The 24,764-nt window shown below is 45.8% G+C and overlaps 1 protein-coding gene across 2 annotated transcripts in view; it reads right to left on the minus strand.

Annotated features, from left to right (window-relative positions):
* Nucleotides 1-24,764, minus strand: part of FER (FER tyrosine kinase) — a 200,701-nt gene that overhangs the window by 145,157 nt on the left and 30,780 nt on the right. For both annotated transcript variants that reach the window (XM_075079858.1, XM_075079859.1), the window contains exons 6-7: nucleotides 3,223-3,406; nucleotides 578-715 (exon numbers count right to left, since the gene is read on the minus strand). In XM_075079858.1, the coding sequence (XP_074935959.1) occupies nucleotides 578-715; nucleotides 3,223-3,406 (322 nt within the window). The remainder of the gene's footprint in view (nucleotides 1-577; nucleotides 716-3,222; nucleotides 3,407-24,764) is intronic.

Raw genomic sequence — 24,764 nt, forward strand, 5'->3', positions numbered from 1 at the left:
TTTCTCCATATACTAACACCGAGTAACAGTTCAATAAATGGCAAATAAAGTTTATTTTAAAAGTAATAGACTTTCTTGCATTATCTGCATACTCTGTATCTCAGGCACTGCTTGACCTGCAATGACTGCAGCGTACACAGAGTTTAGTTTAAACTAGAGTTTGGACAATAAGAGAAATAAAGCTGAGAAACTTAAGATTACCCCAGAATACAAACTGCATCCAAATACACAGTAAATTAGCTCACACTGAATCTGGACTGTCACATATAGTCTGCTGTCAGTACCAAAGTTATGGCTCTCCACATGTAATAACAGTAACTGGAATTTTGTTTCTCTAGAGCCAGCCACAGAGATGGATGGTTAAAGAAACAGTCAGGTTAAAAACTGGATGTTCAGCCACCTTTCTGTACATGCAAGTAGAATGATTTTCAAACGAGGAAAAAGCTTTAGAAGTAACAATGTGAAAGGAACCAAACAGAAACAAATTCAATTCTGATCACTTAAGCAGTTCTACAGTTTAATGCATGGTTTTCTCAAGAAGAAACATGAACATGCACACCAAGACAAAAATGTATACCTGTGAGTATCTATGAAGTCATTATACTCAGAGTTAGGGTCTATCTGTTCAACCGAGGTCTGGATCTCTTTATGGACATTCACAATCTCTTCTGTTACAAGACTGGTGATCTGGCTATACTCATCCAAGATTCCTTTTCTAGAGAGGAAAAAAAAATTCTAGTGTATAACATGGCACTGAAGGTATAGATGGCATTGAAGATGCTTCAAACTTTCAATTTGCTCTTTCTACAAACTCTTGTTGCAACTGGCTAACAAGGGAAAAAATAAGACAATATATTACTCAAAGAAATAACAGATCAACTGTGGCCTTTTCTTTACAGATTGGCTATAAGTGAGAAGTCTCTAAGACCATGCTCCTTGTATTGATTTCATTGCATCTACATACAGGGTAGTCAAACTAAAATTTGTAGAAATTACAAGGAAAAGGAATATAAACAGCTCATTGATGACGCTGTTCTTCAAAAAGAACTTATCATGCTTGTTATAACCTAAACTAAATCTTTTCATATTCCAACAAAATAAATATATTCTGGCGTAAGACAAAGCGAGCCACAAAATAGTGTGCATTTCCTTTAAAAACTGGTTTTCTTTATTGTTTTAACTCTCTTCTTTCATATCTTTGTTTTATGATTTGGTCATTCTGATAAAAATAAGCATAAATCACAAGTTAGTATATATTTACAAGAAGAAACAAAATCAAGCAAGAAGTTCCAGTAATAAAGTACCTTGTCTTTACCTACTTCTGAGTGTGAAAACCCAAGTCAATAGGGAATGGTAAATGCATAGGTAATATTGTGCCACTACTCTTAATAGCATCCAGTGACACATCCTCAGAACACCCTCCTATTCTCTTTAAGTTTTAGCTTTCCATAAAGAAACCCTCATAATCATTTCCTACTTCATTTGTATCCTTGACAAAGTTGCTAGCTTGCCAGACTCTGAAGTATGGTGAGCTTTCTTAAAGTACAGATGAATTTTGGCCAACCCAGAGGAACACGCAGAGAAGTAAGTACCAATAGATTTTTTTCTAGATAAGATCTCAAGTTACATTTACTCTGTAAAAAAAAGATATATGACTGGATTTTTTCAATACTTTTTCTGAGGAGAAAACAGACAAGAGAAGGCATTAAATCTTGACTTGCCTGTGAACAACATGCATGAAAAGGTTCCACAAAACAGGTTAAAGAGCGTGATGAAAAGATAAGCGAATATCAACTACAGTAATGCCATATCGAAAAGAAAGGGAATCCACGTCAATTACAAAAAAAAAAAATCATTAGCAATGTTAATGTGTACTTCTTCAAGTTTACCAAACTAATTAATCTTCAAAATCAGGATTATTAAGGAAGCATGTTTCACACAGATGGCTACACCAAGCTCTGCACCTGAAATCACCACCTCTTTTTGTACACCGAAGATACTAGAAAGAAGTAATTTTCAAATGCATTCAGAGCTCACAAAAAAAGTCTATGTAGTAACAAAAATACTTTTTACAGGTTTCTACTGCAGACATAGCAAAGGTGAGCAGGTTCAATAGGTTCTTGTTCCAGCACAAAACTCTTCAGTACACTATCATACCTCAAAATTCTGAAAAATCACCTTAATTACAGAACACACATTTAACTGTAGCCTTTTGCTGTGTTTTTAAACAGAAAATTAGGTTAAAAGGACTGTATAGTGGCTACTGGAAAGGTATATTTCATGTCAATACCTGCAGAAGAATCACAGGAAGTAACATGATACTGCATAGGGCAGCTAACAGTGCCTGCACCATGTAAGCATGTTACGCGTGAAACCTCCAACTCTCCCTCACTTCCTGTGTGCTTAAGTCAAAATGAATGTGACATCAGACAAGGTAAGAAAATGAGTTAAAGAGTGCCTTACATCTAAACAAACAATACCTACCAAAAAAAGTAACTGTTCTTTCTTTTAGGCTAAGTGATTTAAATAACCCCCCTGAAAAAGACCTACAGAACAGAGTCCCTAATCAACTCCCGTTCTTCAGGAAAAACAAAGAGGCAGCATGGTGGTTACAAACCAGAAAAGAAGGCTTAAAGTTCTCATGGTCTGTTCTCCGAGATCATCAGTTTGCACATCATCTGTAATGATGTAAAAAATTATCTTTCAGGAAAAAGGTAATTGTATTTTTAAGGTTGGATACCTTAGAGTGAGATCAGGTTTATACTTCTCTCACACAAATGATTAACCATTCATCTGCCTGGCCCTTCTCCACAATGGCTTTGAAGACAGCAGATCAGTTCAAACCAGATTTATTGCCAGTGGAATTTCATAAAAATAAGACTACCAGAGAGGCAACAAGCTTGCCGTAGTATTCCAGCTGATGGACAAAGCATGAGCTCAGCTATAAACACTGCAGTTAATCTGTAACATTTTGAAGTTTTATGAGAAGATGGTGTCCTGCTAGAATGTTTAAGTAACCACTCAAAACTACTGTCTGCATTATTTGGATAGACTTTTCTATGCACAATTATTGTCAATTGAAAGATTAAAGCATTTTTCCATTATTCTTTGACATACAATTAATTAATCACAGTTTATCATTTTCAAATAATCCTATAAATTAATTAGAATACTACACATATAAAATTCCACAAGTTAAAAATAAATAAGAATACATCTTACAGGGCTTTAATCATTTCTTCTTGCATCTTCTGTAGTGAATCAAGTAACAGAGGAAGTGTAGTATCATAATACTGGTGCTGATGTAACTGTGCTCCTTTCAGTGCCAACACATACTGATTATGCAACATATGAAGCTTCATAGTGGCTTTATCACACCGATCTTTGGCTTTCTCTGTCTCCTTTCCTAATAGAAAACAAAATAGAAAAATGTATGTGGTGATTTAAAAGTATACAAACTTGTAGATTACATAATTCTAGTAGATTTATGATAAGTTTGCATCTTTAGTGTAGTCTTTCGAAGATACTTCTCTGAAGAATGTAAAATCTGACTGTTTTCAGGTCATTAGTAAGACCAAATATCTTGGTCTTCTAATTAAAAGCCTAATTAAGAAAAAACTGCTGTATTTTGAGCAGAAACATGAGAATTCTTTAAGTGTATGAAAACCACTATAGGCACAGTTATAAAAATAACAATGAAGAATAAAGAAGAGAACTCATACACACGACTATCACAAAGCTAATCTTTTATTTGCCTCCAAGCAAATAAACATTTTTTCATGAAGAAAGTAAAAGATGTCCTACTAGGCCAGATCCATGATTCATTAAAATCTGTCACATATAGTGAGCAAAAATTCTATTGCTACACATCATCTCAATAAAGCAATGCTGCAGTCTACATATGAATAGCTGAACTCTCATGCTATTACTCCTGTCCAAAATGGGCAGCTTCTCTACTACAGCTTAACATTTCCTTACCACTGTCGGTACCCTAACCAGGACGTTGACTCCACAATCTCAGATCTACATCATTAGAGACTAGAAGTGCTCAAGTTCATGCTGGCAAGACCAGTTCAACCTGAAGAACCCGAGAGCTACAAGGTACTTCTAGAGGTCACCTATTCTATTCTTTGCCACAGTAACTGCACAACAATGTGGCACATGTTTTTATAATTTTCCTAAGATATTCAATGACAGATAACTTTGCAACGTCCTAGTACCATTCACGGCTACTGCTATGCTAGCTGAAAGCACTCCCCCACCAACCTGTCCCTTCACTCTCCAACAAAAATCTTTATTGCTTTAATTTAAACTCTTACTTACTTGCTTCATACATGAAATGGGTATGAAAAATACCATCCTCTGCCATCCATCTTTTATATATTAGATTACATACTCTCCTCTTCTGCCCAATCTTCTAAACTTCCTACTAACAGACCTACAGGTCCTCCTGTTTAAGTCCTGTTGTCTTTTTGGAGTTGACTCGTTCACAAACTTACAGAAATGCAACATCAGTCAAGGCTCAAAGCCAAAGAACAACTTTACATTCTACATACTTCCAGCCCATAAAAAAATTTTAAAAGAAAAAGAAAAAAGCATATCTTTTTTGAACACCATACAAACGTGACATCACTGACTACTTTTGCTCTGGTATCTGATCCTGCCAAGTAGCCCTATTGTTTTGAGACTCATCTCTCAGTTTATCAAATTATATTTAACTCTACAGCTGCCCTCCAATACACTTTTAAACTCTTCAAGGCATAGTGATGCCTGGGAATTTAATAAACTCTGAAACAAAGTAATGAAACACTGAAAGAACACCCAAACTTAACCTCAACACACATCCTGCAATGACCCATAGCATACATTATTCTAACAGGATCTCATTAACAACCTTTCTCCAAGCAGCTTTATGCAAACAGTTTTGCACCTCTACTAGAATATTTTCAGTTTGATCATGCATTGCCCTTGTCATAAAAGAATATGAGATTATTTTGAAAAGATTTCTTACTGAGACACATGACCTCTTACTCATATCCTTGTTGTCTTCTTGATATTTATGAATTGTCTCATTTCTTTTTCAGGAGCTAAAGGCATTTTAAATTAATCCTGTGACTGCGATTATCAAGTGCAGATTATCAACTACCTGCACAGACAAATGTACACTAACTAAAGCAATCTCATTCAGACCGCTACATTTCTTATAATCTTAAAATAATGTAAGTAATAAAAAAGATTCTATTGTAACTTTCTTACCACCTATCTCAAAGTAGTTCAGAAAAAAGGAGGCATTCATAGCTAATCGGCAGAACAGAGGCTTGAGAGCAGACCTTGAAAAACTGAAATTGTGTCATATGAGGAATACACAAAGGATTGTGAACTCAAATAAATTAAAATACAGAAACACATTAAGGCACATTAAAAAAAAAAGTTGAGGGAAAAACTTGTAAAACAGTAACAAATCCTCTTCCATACACACTGGCGTCAGCAAGCTTGTCAGAAGACATAAAAGACAGTCACTACATAAAAGGAGCTGGTAGGAAAAAATGAAATTTTTTTTGCGTCTGTGTTTGCTATGGAAGACCTTCAGAGGTTTCCAGGCTGAAATGCCTCATTACAAAAGAGTCAATGAATCTCTCTCTTCTGAGGTGTCAGAGGAAGAGGTTAGAGAAGAAATGAAATAAGAAGTTATGAAGACTGGATGGTGTTTCGCTTTGGAACTTTAGAGGAACTTGACAAAGTTTTAGCTGAGATACTATAATTAGTTTTTACAGGAAGAAGTAGGCAGTCAATGGAGTGCCACAGGAATATCAGTTGGGCCCTTATACATGAGGTGATAGAGATGATGATGAACATGTTCTGTGAAGGAAGCAAATTGGGGAACAAAAAGTGAAGAATTAGAAAAAAACTTTTAAGATGCACTGATTAAATTACAAAATAGTAAATTATAGTGTGGATATTTAAAGAGATGCATACAGGGAAAAAACTATTCAAGCTTAGTAATCCATGCTTCCTGAATGCACTCAGGAATGAAATCTAGGGCTTAGTACAGAAAGATCGATGGAAAGGTTAACTCAGTGTTCAGCAGCCATTGGACATGATGTTATTTAGCAAAGGACTAGACAGCATTATATGCCACTGACTAAACCCACATAAAACAATATGCAGTTCCTTCACCTCAAGGAGGACATATTTGAAATGAAAAAAGGTTTAGAGAAGGGCATCAAGCATCGGAAAGGTAGGAAACACAAGGAATCCAAAAGGAATGACTAAACTGAGGACTTCTGAAGCACGACGAGACTGAGGAGCAACATGTGTGAGGGAACACAGAGTTAACACACCTTCCCAGCCTCTTTCAATGTAACAACTGTAAGGCATTATATGGAAATAGTATGTACTTCATTAAAAACAAACGACCTTCTTCAGCTAGCATGTAGCTAACCTATGACTTTTTGGTCAAAGTTACTGTAAGCGTTAAAAACTTACATGGTTTAATAGTGAATGGACATGTGTACACCCAAAAAATCTTGAAGAGGTACTTAGACGACTCAGGAACTCCCTAGTTAACAAATTACCATGAAATTGAAACAGTTGTCTATTTGTCCCCTCATATGGCTCTCTAGACGTTTGCTACCTAACCACTGTCAGCTACATTTTAAACACAGTAATAAAAATTACTTTACAAGGATATTATGTCTGTCATTTAACTGGAAATAATCTAACTGCTGACCTAATTTTATATGTGGAAGGAACAGATTTCTTACACTATAGTTTAACTAAACGAACAAAGTTACTCTGCACAACAAAGGCAAAACAATTCCCCAGAGCTGTCACCAGAGAAGTCTTTTTCATTCAGGTATTAATGAAACTTTTAAAATTTCTGTAAAATTGTTTTGGAGAGACAGCAATCTCAACTCTATAACTTCTGCCAGAGATAACAGGTTTTGTCTTCAGCAAACAGTCAAAACTCATGTTTCATGGGAACACAGTAATTTTTTTATTTCCCCAAAACATAAAACCATCACACTATTTATTTCTTAATTAAATATAGATCATGGGGGGGGGGAATCTAACACATCATGCCCAGAATAACAGCCCAAAAGTTAGATACCACCAAAAATGTGCATGTCTGACAGCAACGTACTAATATAATGGGATGGTATACAATCCCATTTTCACATCTTCCTTGAGGACTGAATTCCTTCCCTATATACATTAGTCCACAGCAGAACACCTCAGCTAATTTCAGAATAAACTGAAGTATCATACACACTCAATTTCTAAATACAGTAGGCTACAGTGTCAACCTGACCACCTGCAGACCAAGACATATACACTATAAGCTTTCGGGAAAATGAGAGGCACGTGAACATGGGGAAATAATGGAAGGTGACTGAAGAGGGTTTGGAGGGGAAGAGGTCAAGTAGTAGTTACAGTATAGGGACTCGATGAAAGAGGAGAGAATGAGGCAGTTGGAAGTAAGAGCTGGAACCACCAAGTTTTGCTTGTCCTGGCCCATTCCCTTGGGAGATACACTGGCCAGGGAAACAGAAGAGGGAGACAACGTGGTAGCAGAGGAAGAAATGCTGGATTATTTCTTGGGTTTATTGTATGTTTGGCCACTCCTACTCAAGCATGCCCTAGATTACATAATTCAAAATTATCTCCATGTGCACTAGTTTAAGAGCTTAAAACTTACAACTTGCCCATGCAAGTCTTTAAAATACATCCCCTATCACCTTACAGCTTACCAAAAATCAGCATATGTCAAGTTATACCGTGTACCAGCACTACAGGCTTCTGACCTATGAACAACAAAAAACAGCCTTCAACAGTTAAACTAAACTGAAAATTTACATTAAAAATTATCACAACCACATAACTAGAGATTTATCAATACAATCTCCCTTTCAGAAACCTCATTAATGGCTAAATTATCCCATTTGCCCATCTGCTTGAGGACTAAATTCCTTTGTTATACACTATTCCTCCACAGAACACCTCAACCAATTGCAAAATAAGTCAAATGATCATATACACTCAACTTTTAAGTACAGCCTTTGGACCTATAATTAGTACAAGAAACACAGCTACAGTATTATTTCCATATTGCCTTTTATTTTTTAAAGCATCAAAATGCAGTGAGGCAGAGTACTCAGTTGTTCTACATGTCAATTAGCACAGAGGAAAACATCCAATTTTCTTTACCTGTATAATGAATTTCATAAATAGATCTAATTATAATTCTACTGCCATCAGTTGTTGACAAAACTGTTTAATGTTTATAGAAACTGTGTATACAATATGCCACACCATAAACAGTATTATGAAGCTTGCAAAATTTGATTATGAAAGTTTGACATTTGCAAAGAAAAAGCTGGCATTCTGTTTAAAACATTCTAGAGAGTCAAGTATTTAAATTTCTAATAAAAACTCTTTTAAGAACTTACTACATGCAGTACACAGAGCCATCAAGAACAAATTATTTAGGGCATTTTCTATTAAAAAGGCAGATGTACTATCCCAAAGTTCTTACAATCGTATTAGTCTCTTGTAGCCCCATATTCACCTAGGATGGGAGAACAGAAACTGGATAGGACAACCGAGACCAACTGAGGAAAATTTCAGCTGATAATGTTCACTTCCTCTTTTTTTAAATAAGCACCGATGTACAGTGCAAATGCCTCAAAGAAACTGTCTTTCAGAAAATAAATATTGCAAATACATAAAATTTTCATACATATTTTGGATCAAAAGAAATAATTATACTGAGCAGCTCAGGTTTTTAACTCCTTAAAACTTTTTCTGGTTGGTCAAAAATTTTAAGTCAAGGCTCATATTCTTTTGTATGTTCACTGCATTTAGTTATCACTGATTTCAGTAAAATGTAACTCTTCTGAGGTCTTCAAATTTGTGGTATAGATTTTGATGTTTTATTCAAACAGCAAAATTCTGACTTTGGAATACAGTATAGAGCACTCATTAATTTGCATAGGACATGGATTCACCTCCTGAATGTTACCTGTAGCGTGACATCTAAGACTCAAGTCAAGACTTGGTACAAGTTTAGCTGTTCAGATTTCAAAGCCAGCTTCATGAGAGCATAGCTTAAACTAATGACTGAGGGTTACATCTACTGACGTCGTTTCTGCAACAGAAAATCCGGTTAAGCTGCTGTAGTTACAGCTCTTCTGCTATATCTTATGGGCAACTAAATGGTCAAAAGACAAAATTATTTTCTTAAAGACCTTTTCAAAGAGAAGCAGCATACAGTGAAAAACTCAGGTTTGACTAACATGAAATACAAAGTTTTCCCCTCAAAATCAAAAGCTCAACGAGAAACATTTTGGGTTGGTTAAATGCAGAGAGATGTCACAAAGGATTCCAAAACTGAAAGCCGCAAGAAGTTATTTCTTTATGTCTGCATTTTAGATCAGCTGCCAGCAAAGAAGCTCAACACTATACTTCCATGGATACACATTACCATAAGCCCTGAACTTCCTTTTCATTGCAAATGTAACAAATCAGCCTTTCAGCTTGGACAAAACCCTATACCAATGATATCCTGCTCTTCAGAAAGATTACATTCTTTCCTCTCAGTCTAGAAGGTCTAGAAGACCGCCTAGAAGTATCAGTTATGAAGCTATTTGTTCTTAAGTTTGCTTTGCTTTTATTTGATTTGTTTCTTTGGGACCTTTGAGGACAGGAAAAGATAAAAAAAATTGAAGAATAAAACTTGAGAAGACACAGAAAGCTAAAAACTTGTCAAAGTCTAAGCATGTATTCATACTTGAGATGCTCTCTCAAATCTTTGCATCTTTAAGTGTTTGCTCTTAAAAGACAATAAATGTCATAATTGCTTTCTGAGGAAGCATAACTGAAGTACTAAATAGGTTGTAAAAACAACATAAATCTGTCAGAATTAGGCACATTTTGGAATGTTTACAGTTAGAAAGAATTTCCTGTTCAGTTATCATAAACCTCAGAAAAAGTCTATCTAGAGTCCACTGTTACACTATTTCAAGAAGGACTGCCCCTTGCCTCGCACTCTTGGGAACTTCAGTGATACCAATGATCTTCAGCCATTCAGAAGTGATGACAACGTGTTCACAAAAGAGGCAATGGAGATCATTGTAAAGACTGTGCTGCTTTTGGCTGAGAAGGGGTTAATTCTCCTCACTGTGGGGGTCGGCTACCTTTCCAGCTTCCCGCGCTCTGCCGCGTGGCGTGGCGGGGGGGGCTGGGAGGGGCGGGGCCATGGTGGGGGCGGCTGACCCCGACTGGCCAATGGCAGGTTCATTCCATACCATGTGACACCGTGACCAGTATATTGAGGGGGGGCAGTGGCAGCGCGGGGGCGGCGCGGCGGCGGGTCGGCGGGCGGCGAGCGGCTGCGGCGCGTGCGGTTTGTTCCGGCGGTTCGTTCCCCCTCTCCCCTCCCTTCCCCCCTCCCCCGGGGCTTTGTGCCTCTCGTTGTTCTCCTTTACATTGCATTTCTACTGTTGTTTCTTTTAATTTTAATTATTAAATTGTTCTTATCCCAACCCACGAGCGTTACCCTTCTGATTCTCTCCCCCATCTACCAGTGGGGGAGTGAGCGAGCGGCTGTGTGGGGCTGAGCTGCCGCTAAACCACGACAGTCTTTTTGGTGCCCAACCTGGGGCTCAAGGGTTGGAGATAACAACAGCTGCTGGTCACAGCACCGTGTTGTCCTTTCTGCAGTTGGTGTTAAAAATCGGTGTTGGTTTGTTGAGTCTGCTGTGTTCTGCTGTGATTAGTGATGTTTTGCCTACCATATTTGTTATGCAAACACTCGTTTTCAGCTTTATCTGGTATTTGGGGTTTTTGCTGAAACCGTTACTGTACTTTGGATACCACCTTGTTGAGGCAATTAGGAATTATACCTCCTCCTCGGAGAGACTTTATATGGAGGAAATACAGCATAGTACCTCTGCAACTTTGTTCTATGATGTCTGTGCCTTTGTTACAACAACCTTTTTGTATCTTGAACATCCTTGGGTGGTTAAGGTGCACTTATTGTTAGTTTTGGGGCATGTTGTTTTGGTTTTGACTAAGCAACTTAAGAGTATCACCCAGAAATCTGCCCCGAGGCTTGATAGTTACGAGTGGCAGGGCATGTGGGATAGCATGGGCAAATACCTAGGGCAGTGGGCACCCCCAGTGTTTTGGAGTTTCACCCCCAAACAAGTGCAGAATCCTAAAAAACTAGTAGAATATTTGGAGAAAGTATGTTGTTACCCTGGGAACTCCAGAGAGACACAGATAACTGCAACGTGCTGGGGCCTGCCCCATGCATACCGAGCCCTGCTCAACAGTATTCAGTGCCCCCAGGGGGAAGAGAAGGTCTCTGGGTTGAAATGCAAAGTGACTGGCACTGTAGACAATCCAGCCCTGACGACAGGCACTGCAGCCACTCAAACCCCCACAACAAGTACCGGAGCTAGCTCAGAAAATAAACCCGTACCAGTATCAGTTGCCCCCATACACAAGAGGAAATACTGGAAGCGGACATCAACTCGTTTAGAACGGGATGATGAAGAACCAGGGCCATCGCGGGGAGAGGAGGGAGAAGTAATAAATGAAATAGAGACCACCCGATCCCTGTCCTTAAGCGAGTTGCGAGATATGCGAAAAGATTATAGCCGTCGTTCAGGTGAGCACATTGTCACCTGGATGCTCCAATGCTGGGATAATGGGGCCAGTAGCCTGGAACTAGAGGGAAAAGAAGCCAAACAATTGGGATCCCTTTCTGGGGAAGGGGGCGTTGACAAAGCAATTGGGAAAAAAACACAAGCCCTCAGCCTCTGGAGGTGACTCCTGTCTGGAGTGAAGGAAAGGTATCCCTTTAAAGATGATGTTGCATATCGCCCAGGAAAATGGACAACTATGGAGAAAGGCATCCAGTATCTCAGGGAATTAGCTGTGTTTGAGGTGATTTATGGTGACCTGGACAATCAACGGTCATCCAAAGATCCAGATGAAGCCGAGTGCACACAACCCATGTGGCGGAAGTTTGTACGGAGCGCACCACCTTCACATGCAAACTCACTGGAGTAATGTCCTGGAAAGATGATGAGACACCAACGGTGGCAGAGGTGATAGATAGACTCTGGGATTACGACACAAATATCTCTTCCTCGCTAGTCTCTGCTGTGGAGAAAGTATCCCAAGAGGTCCAGCAACTCAAAGAAGATCTGTCCTACTCCCCACCTCGACACAGCAGTGTCTCAGCTGTTAGGAATAAGCGTCCTTTGGCTCAAAGAAGGGGATACACACCACGGGCCACCCTATGGTTCTACCTGCGTGACCACGGAGAGGACATGATGAGGTGGGATGGCAAGCCTACTTCGACCCTACAGGCACGAGTACATGAACTGCAAGGAAGAACAGTCACTCAGGGAGGCTCTTCCAGGAAAGCTGCTGCTCCAGTTTCCAGCGAGCAAGTCCCCAGACAGAGGAGTAGAAGCGCAGATTTTATTTCTAAGTGTAATAGAGGGACTCCTGATTCACATTTACAGGAAGTGAGTTGTGACTGCCATGATCACGACTAGAGGGGCCCTGCCTCCAGCCAGGTGGAGGAAAGGGATAACCAGGCTTACTGGACTGTGTGGATCCGATGGCCTGGCACATCCAGCCCACAGGAGTATAAAGCTTTAGAGGACACCGGCGCACAGTGCACCTTAATGCCATCAAACTATACAGGGGCAGAACCCATCAGCATTGCTGGAGTGACAGGGGGATCCCAAGAGCTAACTGTATTGGAGGCCAAAGTGAGCCTAACTGGGAATGAGTGGCAGAAGCACCCCATTGCGACTGGCCCAGAGGCTCCGTGCATCCTTGGCATAGACTGTCTCAGGAGAGGGTACTTCAAGGACCCAAAAGGGTACAGGTGGGCTTTGGGTGTAGCTGCCTTGGAGACAGCGGAAACTGAACAGCTGTCTACCTTGCCCGGTCTCTCAAAGGAGCCTTCTGTGGTGGGGTTGCTGAGGGTCAAAGAACAACAGGTGCCAATCGCCACCACAACAGTGCACCGGTGGCAATATCGCACCAACAGAGACTCTCTGATCCCCATCCATAAACTCATTCACCAACTGAGGAGCCAAGGACTCATCAGTAAGACCCACTCACCCTTTAACAGTCCCATGTGGCCAGTCCGGAAGTCTAATGGAGAGTGGAGACTAACAGTAGACTATCGTGGCCTGAATGAAGTCACTCCACCGTTGAGTGCTGCTGTGCCAGACATGCTAGAACTTCAATACGAACTGGAGTCAAAGGCAGCCAAGTGGTATGCCACAGCTGACACCGCTAATGCATTCTTCTCAATCCCTCTGGCAGCAGAGTGCAGGCCACAGTTTGCTTTCACTTGGAGGGGTGTCCAGTACACCTGGAATTGACTGCGCCAGGGGTGGAAACACAGTCCTACCATTTGCCATGGACTGATTCAGACTGTATTAAAACAGGGAGAAGCTCCAGAACACCTTCCATACGTTGATGACATCATCGTGTGGGGCAACACAGCAGAAGAAGTTTTTGAGAAAGGAGAGAAAATAGTCCAAATCCTTCTGAAAGCTGGTTTTGCCATAAAACAAAGTAAGGTGAAGGGACCTGCACAAGAGATCCAGTTCTTAGGAATCAAATGGCAAGATGGTCGTCGTCAGATCCCAATGGATGTGATCAACAAAATAGCAGCCATGTCTCCACCAACTAGCAAAAAAGAAACACAAGCTTTCTTGGGCGTTGTGGGTTTTTGGAGAATGCATATTCCAAATTACAGTCTGATCGTAAGCCCTCTCTATGAAGTGACCCGGAAAAAGAATGATTTCAAATGGGGCCCTGAGCAACGACAAGCCTTTGAACAGATTAAACAAGAAATAGTTCATGCAGTAGCTCTTCGGCCAGTCCGGGCAGGACAAGATGTAAAAAATGTGCTCTACACGGCAGCCGCGGAGAATGGCCCTACCTGAAGCCTCTGGCAGAAAGCACCAGGGGAGACCCGGGGTCGACCCCTAGGGTTTTGGAGTCCGGGATACAGAGGGTCCGAAGCCCGCTATACTCCGACTGAAAAAGAGATATTGGCAGCATATGAAGGGGTTTGAGCTGCTTCAGAAGTGGTTGGTACTGAAGCACAGTTGCTCCTGGCACCCCGACTGCCAGTGCTGGGCTGGATGTTCAAAGGAAACATCCCCTCTACACACCATGCAACTGATGCTACGTGGAGTAAATGGGTTGCACTGATCACCCAGCGGGCTCGAGTAGGAAACCCCAGTCGCCCAGGAATCTTGGAAGTGATCATGGACTGGCCAGAAGGCAAAGATTTTGGATTATCACCAGAGGAGGAGGTGACACGTGCTGAAGAAGCCCCACTCTATAACAAACTGCCAGAACATGAGAAGCAGTATGCCCTGTTCACTGATGGGTCCTGTCACTCTGTGGGAAAGCACCGGAGATGGAAGGCTGTTGTATGGAGTCCTACACGACAAGTTGCAGAAACTGCTGAAGGAGAAGGTGAATCGAGCCACTTTGCAGAGGTAAAGGCCATCCAGCTGGCCTTTGACATCGCTGAACGGGAAAAGTGGCCAGTGCTCTGTCTCTATACTGACTCCTGGATGGTGGCAAATGCCCTGTGGGGCTGGCTGCAGCAATGGAAGCAAAGCAACCGGCAGCGCAGAGGCAAACCCACCTGGGCTGCCACATTGTGGCAAGATATTGCTGCCCGGGTAGAGAACCTGGTTGTAAAGGTACGTCATGTGGATGCTCACGTCCCCAAGAGTCGGGCCACTGAAGAACATCGGAACAACCAGCAGGTAGATCAGGCTGCCAAGATTGAAGTGGCTGAGGTGGATCTGGACTGGCAACATAAGGGTGAACTATTTCTAGCTCGGTGGGCCCATGACACCTCAGGCCATCAAGGGAGAGATGCAACATACAGGTGGGCTCGTGATCGAGGGGTGGACTTGACCATGGATGTTATTGCACAGGTTATCCACGAATGTGACACATGCGCTGCAATCAAGCAAGCGAAGCGGGTAAAGCCTCTGTGGTATGGGGGACGATGGCTGAAATATAAGTATGGGGAGGCCTGGCAAATTGACTATATCACACTCCCACAGACCCGCCAAGGCAAGCGCCGTGTGCTTACAATGGTAGAAGCAACCACCAGCTGGCTGGAAACATATCCTGTCCCCCATGCCACTGCCCGGAACACTGTCCTGGGTCTCGAGAAACAAGTCCTGTGGCGACATGGCACCCCAGAGAGAATTGCGTCAGACAATGGGATTCATTTCTGAAATAGCCTCATAGACACCTGGGCCAAAGAGCATGGCATTGAGTGGGTGTATCACATCCCCTATCACGCACCAGCCTCTGGGAAAATTGAACGGTACAATGGACTGTTAAAAACTACACTGAGAGCAATGGGGGGGTGGGACATTCAAGCACTGGGATACACGTTTAGCAAAAGCCACGTGGTTAGTCAACACGAGGGGATCTGCCAACCGAGCTGGCCCTGCCCAGTCAGAAATCCTACATACTGTGGAAGGGGATAGAGTCACTGTAGTGCACACAAAAAGTATGCTGGGCAAAACAGTCTGGGTTCTTCCTGCCTCCGGCAAAGGCAAACCCATTCGTGGGACTGCTTTTGCTCGAGGACCTGCGTGCACTTGGTGGGTGATGCGGGAGGATGGAGAAATCCAATGTGTGCCTCAAGGGGATTTGATTCTGGGTGAAAACAGTCAATGAACTGAATGGCACAATGTGAACTGCTATATAATACTGTGTGTCACCTCTGTGTTGTATCAATGATATCAGAGTACGAGTCGCCCAACCCATGGAAGATAATCTGTGAAACAAGCTAAGTGTAGCAGTGATGGAACAATGACTGACTCGGTATGCAGCAACCCAACGCCACACACACCATCTCTCCCACCCGGAAAGACTGATACGACAGATGGAGCCCAGAGTCATGGACCGAGTGAACTCAATGGACATTTTAAAGGACATTTTACAGGGAAGGTCCATGAACTAAGGGAATGATGTCTGTGTATTATGTTAAAGGATGGGAAGGGGAGGGGTGGTGGTTGGTATGGTTGTATTGCATCATATGGGACCTGGGCATGGTGTAAATGGTATGGAATAAGGGGTGGAGAATGTGCTGGTTTTGGCTGAGAAGGGGTTAATTCTCCTCACTGTGGGGGTCGGCTACCTTTCCAGCTTCCCGCGCTCTGCCGCGTGGCGGGGGGGCTGGGAGGGGCGGGGCCATGGTGGGGGCGGCTGACCCCGACTGGCCAATGGCAGGTTCATTCCATACCATGTGACACCATGACCAGGATATTGAGGGCGGGCAGTGGCAGCGCGCAGGCGGCGCGGCGTCGGGTCGGCGGGCGGCGAGCGGCTGCGGCGCGTGCGGTTTGTTTCGGCGGTTCGTTCCCCCTCTCCCCTCCCTTCCCCCTCCCCCGGGGCTTTGTGCCTCTCGTTGTTCTCCTTTACATTGCATTTCTACTGTTGTTTCTTTTAATTTTAATTACTAAACTGTTCTTATCCCAACCCACGAGCGTTACCCTTCTGATTCTCTCCCCCATCTACCGGTGGGGAGTGAGCGAGCGGCTGTGTGGGGCTGAGCTGCCGCTAAACCACAACAAGACATAGCTCACAACTGATGAATTAACTTCCTGGATTTATAGCTCCTGGCACTGAAACATGACCTTTGGCTTCAGTGCACAGTGAATGCTGTCCCATGAAGAAACACTAATGAATATAACATCCAGCTGACAAAGAATATAATTTTATTACACAAGTCCAGTTTTTGACAATGAATTTAATTTAGTTTCAAAAGCAGGCACAGACACACCTGACATGACAATAGAGAATTATATACCCCCAATAGAAACACAGTGAGAAGCCTTAAATATGCTAGAACTGTGGAAGCAGAATTACAGGACAAACAAAATGAAAATTAGAAGGGCAATCTGAAAATCTACACATGAGTAATAGGGGGGAAGAAAATCTTAATATATAAATAAAACTACGACTAACAGTTCCAGAGAAACTTGGAGGACAAGAACATATGTCAAGAATTCTCATAACTGCCTCTCTAGTTCAGGAAGCACAAAAAACAAACCCACTCAAATTTCTGGGAATGGATAAATAGAGGGAAAAAATAGCAGAGGCAATGTTATAATAAATGTGGGCACCAATGGTAGTGCTGAGGAAACCAGGGCAGTATCAAAAGTGACTACAGAGCTCTGGAGGCAGCTGTCAAGGGCATGGGGGCCCAGGTGGTGTCCTCCTCAATCCTGCCAGTGAGGGGAAAATGTGCGAGGAGGGCGCTGACAATACAGGTCCATAAGCAGCTGCAGACCTTGTGTTGGCAACAGGGTTTTGGGTTCTACAACCACTGGACCAGAGGGTTGTAGACCATCTGCTTGGATAGGAAACACCTTACTAAGCAGGGTAAAACTATTGTTGCCAATAGGATGGCTGACATCATTGGAGTGCTTTAAACTGGGAATGACAGGGAAGGGAGAGGGTGACCTACAGCCCTGAGGGACTGATGTACAAGACTGCTGAGCAAAGGGCATGGAGCGGTGTGATTGGAAGGGATCACGAAGTCAACAAGATGGGGCTTGGGTGAAGTCGGCTCCAGCACCTGCATGTGGGCAAGGAGGTTCCTACAAGGAACTACTGTGGAAAACCAATACCCCCAAATACTCTCCAGGACCTCAACATGCTGGGGTGCGATGCTTAAGCGCTTGTATACTACTGTGTGCACCCTGGGAATAAACACGATGAGTTAGAGATCTGTGTGCAGTTGCAGGGCTGTGATCTTGTCAGGATTATGGAGGCACGGTGAGATGGTTCCCATGACTGGAGTGTTGCAATCAAGAGATATAGACTCTTGGGAAAAGGCAGGCTGGGAGGACAGGAGAGGGAGTTGCACTTTATGTGAGAGGGCAGGTGGAGCACATGAAGCTTTCCTTGGGGCTGGGCAAGGAGCCAACAGAGAGCTTATAGGTTAGGATTAAACAGAGTACAGGCAAGGTTCCAGGAAAAGCCATGAAGCTTAGCTTCAGAGCTGTTCTAATTTTCTGTATTATAACCTCACTAGAGTACCACAGCATTTGATTTCAGAAAACTTTAAAACGGAAAAAAAGATGGGAGTACCACGGCTTTTGCTTTTTTTTCTTTTTCTTTTTTTTTAATGAAGCAACAATCTTCCTCTGAGAAACCATGTAAATCTTCAACATGTAATAAAGTTTCAGACAGAAAAAAACCCACTTCTTCCTTGGTTTGCTTTAGAATCTTTTACTCCTGTAAACACCAGCACTGAAGTATAAAGCTCTCAATGCATATAGTGATCTATTAGACATTTCCCAATGTTTATGATAGCAGTTTTCCCAGTAATTTCCCAGAACTGCATTTATCTTTTCATCCACATATTATTTCTGATAACAGAGGTAATTTCCGAATATTTTGCTGTCTCCACATTTGTTTACTAATAAAAAACCTCCTGTACAGTCACTTCCTTATTTATTTCTACTCTGGAGACACACATTTTCAAAGAGCATTATCTCATTGTGCCTGGAAAATAATATTCCTTTGTAGTATTTGTTTGCATTATTCTACTGAACATTCTTTATACTCATGAATGAGGTGATCAAAGATTTCAAATACATCTTATTTTAAAAACATTTTTTTAAAGTAATAAAATATTAAGCTTGTCTTAAATCTGCTTCCACAGACAATCAAGTGGAGCGGATATGAGTGGGAACCCGCATCATCTTTCTTTTGAGTGAATTTTGGTACGGACTAAGCACATCTTAAATAAAAGCAAACAATATTAGAACTTAGATACGACACAGTAAAAGACTACCATTACAGTAGGTATATATATCAAGCCAATGTAACTATGTATATTCAGGGTAATTAATTCCCAATAATAAAGATTATGTTACACAATTTATAATGTATTCCTAAGAAAAATTTGTTGCCCCCTGCTTTTAGAGCCTACCCTCTAAAATATCCATTTGTTCTATTAAGCATTTCCTAATACTTCGTTCAAGTTTACCAGTCTTCATCACTGAATAGGAAAGATAGCTTGTAGAACTCACTATAAATCTAATTATTCTACATTACCTGTTTAACTCAATTTAGGACATTCCTAACCCACATGATCTGCTTAAACCCATTATATCATAAAATGCTAGGCATGTCTAAATGGCATAGTGATTATGAAAATCATTTCCTCATACAATACTTTAAAATGATCCCAAGAAAAAAATCGGTGACACAACTTTTCAATATCCTCTTTCCCATGCTAAGCCTGGCTTCTGACTTCCATAAGACTAGATGAGGCAAGAATATTTCAGTTGGAAGGGACCTACACTGATCATCTAGTCCAATCGCCTGACCACTTCAGGGCTGACCAAAAGTTAAAGCATGCTATTAAGGATATTGTCCAAATGCCTCTTAAATGCTGACAGGCCTGGGGCATCAACCACCTCTGTAGGAAGCCCGTTCCAGAATTTGCCCACCCTCTTGGTGAAGAAGTGTTTCCTCATGTCAAGTCTGAACCTCCCCTGGCGCCGCTTTGAACCATTCCCAGGCGTCGTGTCGCTGGATCGCAGGGAGAAGAGATCAGCACCTCCCTCTCCGCTTCCCCTGCTCAGGAAGCCATCGAGAGCAATCAGGTCGCCCCTCAGCCTCCTTTTCTGCAAACTAGACAAACCCTGTGTCCTCAGCCGCTCCTCACAGGACATGCCTTCCAGCCCTTCCAGCAGCTTTGTTGCCCTCCTCTGGACACACTCAGGTGCCTTCGCACCCTTCGTGAACTGCGGGGCCCAGAACCGCACACAGCACTCAAGGTGAGGCCGCTCCCACGCTGAATACGGTGGGATAATCACCTCCTTTGGCTGGCTGGCTGTGACTGTGTTTGATGCTCGCCAGGATGCGGTTTGCCCTCTTGGCTGCCAGGGCACACCGCTGACTCCTGTTGAGCCTGCTGTCAACCAGCACCCGCAGATCCCTTTCTGCAGGGCGGCTCTCCAGCCGCTCCTCTGCCAACTTACACTTGTGCCCAGAGTTCCTCCCTCCCAGGTGCAGAATCCGGCATTTGGACTTGTTAAATTTCATCCCATTAATCGTTGCCCAATGCTCCAATCTATCTAGATCCCCCTGCAAAGCCTCCTACCCCTCGAGAGAGTCAACAGCACCTCCCAGTTTAGTATCAACAGCAGGCTTGCTAATGTGCATTCAACTCCTGTCTCCAGGTGACTGATACAAATATCAAACAGGACTGAGCCCTGGGGAACACCGCTGGTGACCAGTCAACAGCCAGAGGTAGCCCCCGTCGCTAGAGTCCCTTGAGCCCTGCCGTTCAGCCAGTTCTTCACCCAGCGCACCATGCACCTGCTCACCTCCAGCTGGACTACTTGTCCGGAAAGGTGCTGTGAGGGACAGTGTCCAGACCCTTACTAAAATCCAAAAAAACTACATCCACCACCTTGCCTTCATCCCCCAGGCGGGTGACATTATCGTAGACAGATATCAAATTCATGAAACAGGACATTCCCTTTGTGAAGCCCTGTTGGCCGTGCCTGACGACGGCATTGTCCTTGAAACGCCTTTCAACAGCACCCAGCATCATCTCCTCCATAATTTTTCCCGGTGCTGAGGTGAGACTAACAGGGCTGTAGTTTCCTGGCTCTTCCCTCACGCCCTTCTTGTAAATTGGACTAATGCTGAGGAGCTCCCAGTCAGTGGGACCTCACCAGACTCCCAAGACCTTTGGCAGATGATTGAGAGGGGTCCTGCCGTAACACCCGCTAGCTCCTTCTGTACTCTGGGACGAATCCCATCTGGCCCCATGGACTTAGGAACATTCAACGGGTACCACTGGCCCCTTACAGTTTCGGTGTCCACAAACGGAAAGGCGCTACTCCCACAGTTGTGGTCCTCCAAGTCAGAGCACCGGGCAGCCCAAGGTCTATCAGTATGGTTCTTATTTTCAGTGCTCACCCCATCCCCCTGCAGACTCCAACTGGGGAAAGCTGGGCCCCATCCGGTCCCACATCCGAGCTGGGGCCCCAGCACTACGTCCACCCTGGCCCACGGTGTGGCAGGAAATGAAGACAAAAACCCATCTGGAGAAGTGACCGTGTCCTGTGGTGTCTCCATGGCGGGCGAGGGGTGCAACCTCCTTTGGCAAATGGACTCCCAGAGCTTGGGGTTGGGGGCATTGGTTTGGGGATTTTCTCCTACTCGTTGAGCCATCAAAGTGCTGCCTTTGGTGTGCCATGGGAGGAAGCCGGGGATCCCAGAGGGCTGGCCAGCAACGCTGGGCCGTGGAGAGAGTCTGTGTGACTTTGTCCTGCACCCTCCCAGGGAGGCAGGAGGTGTTATTGAAGGAAGCCTCCTGCCACGTGAGCCTATCGACGCCTGCCATGGCCAGAGCGACCTGACGGGGCCCCGGCAAGACACGTCCAAGGCCTCGGTGGCTGGCGTGACGCACCGATGCTGAGCACAAGAGAAGCGATGGGGGATGGAAGGGGCCGTGGCGTTGCAGTATCCCCAGGCACGTGTGCCCCTGGGGCCAGAGCGCTGCCACAGTGAGTGCCGCAGGCAAGGATGGCCCGTGGTGCGCGCACAACGGACGCTGACGTCACTGAGCGATGGGGTTCTGATGTCCCCGAGCGACGGATTGTGACCAGGTGTCCCTCGGTGCTTATATCCGGGCAGCGAGCCTCAGCCCGCCGGCTCGTGCCTGCACTCCGGCTGAGCGAGTACGCGAGGTCTGGAGTGTCGTGCAAGGCTGTGGTTGGTGCTGAGGTCGTGCCCAGGGAGTTGTTGAGTGCAGCCCTTGGTGCCCGACCCCAGAGCCGTCAGAGGATTTTCCCCGGCCCTGCCACTTTCCGGCAGCCGGGGCACCCAGGAGGCGCGCTCGCAGCAGCAGAGGTGAGCTGTGCGGGAAACCTCACCCTGGGGAGCTGGGAGGGTTTCCTTCTTGAGGGACCTGGGCATTTCTTCTGCCCCTCGTCCGGCCAGCCAACACCTGTGTCCTCTTCCTTTCCTAGCTCGACACCTGCTGCTGCAGCGGCAGTGAGAGGGAGCGGCTTGTCACCGCCAGCTCCCCGCAGCACCGCAGCACCGCAGCAGAGGTGAGCTGTACGGGGAAACCTCACCCTGGGGAGCTGGGAGGGTTTTCTTCTTGAGGGACCTGGGCATTTCTTCCGCCCCTCGTCGGGCCAGCCAACAACTGTGTCCTCTCTTCCTTTCCTAGCTTGACACCTGCTGCTGCAGCGGCAGTGAGAGGGAGCGGCTTGTCACCACCAGCTCCCCGCAGCCCACCGCAGCACGTGGAGAGCATGGGCACGGAGCTGGAGAACCGCTGCCCAATCTGCCTGGACAGCTGGGAGGGGGCCAGCTACGTGGTGCCATGCCTCCACCAGTTCTGTTACACCTGCATCCTGCGGTGGGCTGAGAGCAAGCCCGAGTGCCCCCTCTGCAAGAGGAGGGTGAGCTCCATCGTGCACTCGGTGCGGGCGGACGACGACTTTGCGGAACACATCATCCCACCGCCTGCAGCACCATCAGTCGTCGTCCAGCCAACAGCAGGAGCTCCTGGACAGCCAGCCGCCCACAGCCTCCGTCACCCGGCAGGACCCCGGCCAGCAGCCGCGGGGCCGCTGCCCTGGGCTCCAGTGGGCGGCTTCCATGCCACGGTCTGGGCATCCCTCTTCCGGGTCTACCCTGCTGTCCTCCAACCCCTGCTGCCCTGGCTGCATCAGGAGCTGGGGCAGCTCCTTGACGATGCCCAGGAAGCAGCAGCAGCGCAGAGCCTCGCCATATCCAGCCTGCGATACTTTGGCCTGGATGAGGAGGCCCTGGTCCAGCTGCTGCGGGCCTCCTTGGGCAGGCGCACAAGGAGCTTTGTCCAGCGGCTGATTGCCACCGTCCTGCGCCGGTGCAGCGGGGAGGCCCGACGTGTGCTGGAGCTGGGGGAGGCTCGTGCAGCCGAGGAGCGGGAGGGAAGCCCTGCGGCTGCCCCCGGCCCCGCTGCCTCCCAAGGGGGTTCTCCTGCCCCCAGCCCAGCCCTTCGTGGGGGTAGCGGCAGCACCCCCTCCGCTCCCATTCCCACCCATGGGGAGCAAGAAGAGGTCCAGGAGGACCCAGAGGAGGCTGTGCCCGGGCCCTCCACACGTAGCTGGGGCAGCGAGCACTCCCGTGGGGGACCCCGACGAGCCCCGAAGAGGAGGGCCGGCAACTCCGAGGACCCTTCCCAGCCCCCCAGGAAGCCACCCCGTCGTCGGTGATGCTGGGAAGGTGCCTCAAGGACCAGCTAAAGTGGGGCCGAGCCACAGCTGGGGCACACACCAGCCCCTTGTCATCCTGGCCCCTCAGCTCCAATTAGCACCCAATAAAAGCAAAGGAAAGCATGAGAAGTGCAGGAGTAGTCTCGGTCCTGCTCTCAATCCCGTGGGCACTGCTCTCGCCAGCCGTGCTGCTCTCTACCCCTCCTCTGGTGCTACGGCCACCGCTTCCTCGTGTGTCTGCTGGGCCCTGTGGCCGCTGGGGTCAGCCCGGTGGGAGAGCGGGTGCGGCGATGCAGCAGGGCAGGAACCCCTCAATGTTCAACAAGGGGAGGCGCAAAGTCCTGCAGCTGGGGAGGAAAGGAACAAGCCCAGGCGCCAGCATAGGCTGGGGGCTGCCTGGCTGGGAAGCAGGTTGGCAGAAAGAGACCTGGGGGTGTCGGTGGGCACCAAGTTGCACATGAGCCAGCAACGTGCCCTTGCCACAAAGGCGGCTAACGGCGTCGGGGGCTGCACTGGGAGGAGGATTGCCAGCGGGTTGAGGGAGGTGATCCTTCCCCTCTCCTCAGCACTGGTGAGGCCACACCTGGAGTCCTGTGTCCAGTGCTGTGCTCCCCAGTACAAGAGAGACGTGGACACACCGGAGGAGACGTGGTCCCACGAAGGACCACCAAGATGATGAAAGGAGTCTCCAGAACTCAGCCTTCACCACGTAAGCGTCTCTGCAGGGGCGTTCACTGGTCCTGTGGGCAGTTCAGGTCCTGCTCTGTGTCTTCTGAATGCTGCTGGCCATTGGTACCTGCAGGACTCTGGTCTGGGGCACGCAGCACCCAAAGAGAGGCCGAGGGACCTGGCTTTTGCAGACCCCTGAGGGACACCACTCGTCACCGGTCTCCATCTGGACATCGAGCCATTGACCACTACCCTCTGGATGCGACCGCCCAAGCAATTCCTTATCCACCGAACAGTCCACCCATCAAATCCGTATCTCCCCAGTTTAGAGAGAAGGGTGCTGTGGGGGACCGTGTCAAGGGCCTTTCAGGAGTCCCGACAGATGACATCCATTGCTCTTCCCTTGTCCACTGACCTACGTAGTCACTCCATCATAGAAGGCCACTAGGCTGGTCAGGCAGGACTTGCCCTTGGTGAAGCCATGCTGGCTCTCTCAAACCACCTCCCTGTCCCCCGTGTGCATTAGCATAGCTTCTAGGAGGGTCTGCTCCACGATCTTCCCAGGCACAGAGGTGAGGCTGACAGGTCAGGAGTTCCCCGGCTCCTCCTTTCTACCCCTTTTAAAGATGGGCACAATGTTTCCCTTCTTTCAGTCGCCCGGGACTTCACCTGACTGCCATGACTTTTCAAATAGCATGGACAGTGGATTGGCACCTACATCAGCCCATTCCCGCAGGACTCTGGGAGGCATCTCATCAGGTCCCACAG

This window comes from Phalacrocorax aristotelis, chromosome Z (assembly GCF_949628215.1).
Source record: "Phalacrocorax aristotelis chromosome Z, bGulAri2.1, whole genome shotgun sequence".
Taxonomy (NCBI): Eukaryota; Metazoa; Chordata; class Aves; order Suliformes; family Phalacrocoracidae; genus Phalacrocorax; species Phalacrocorax aristotelis.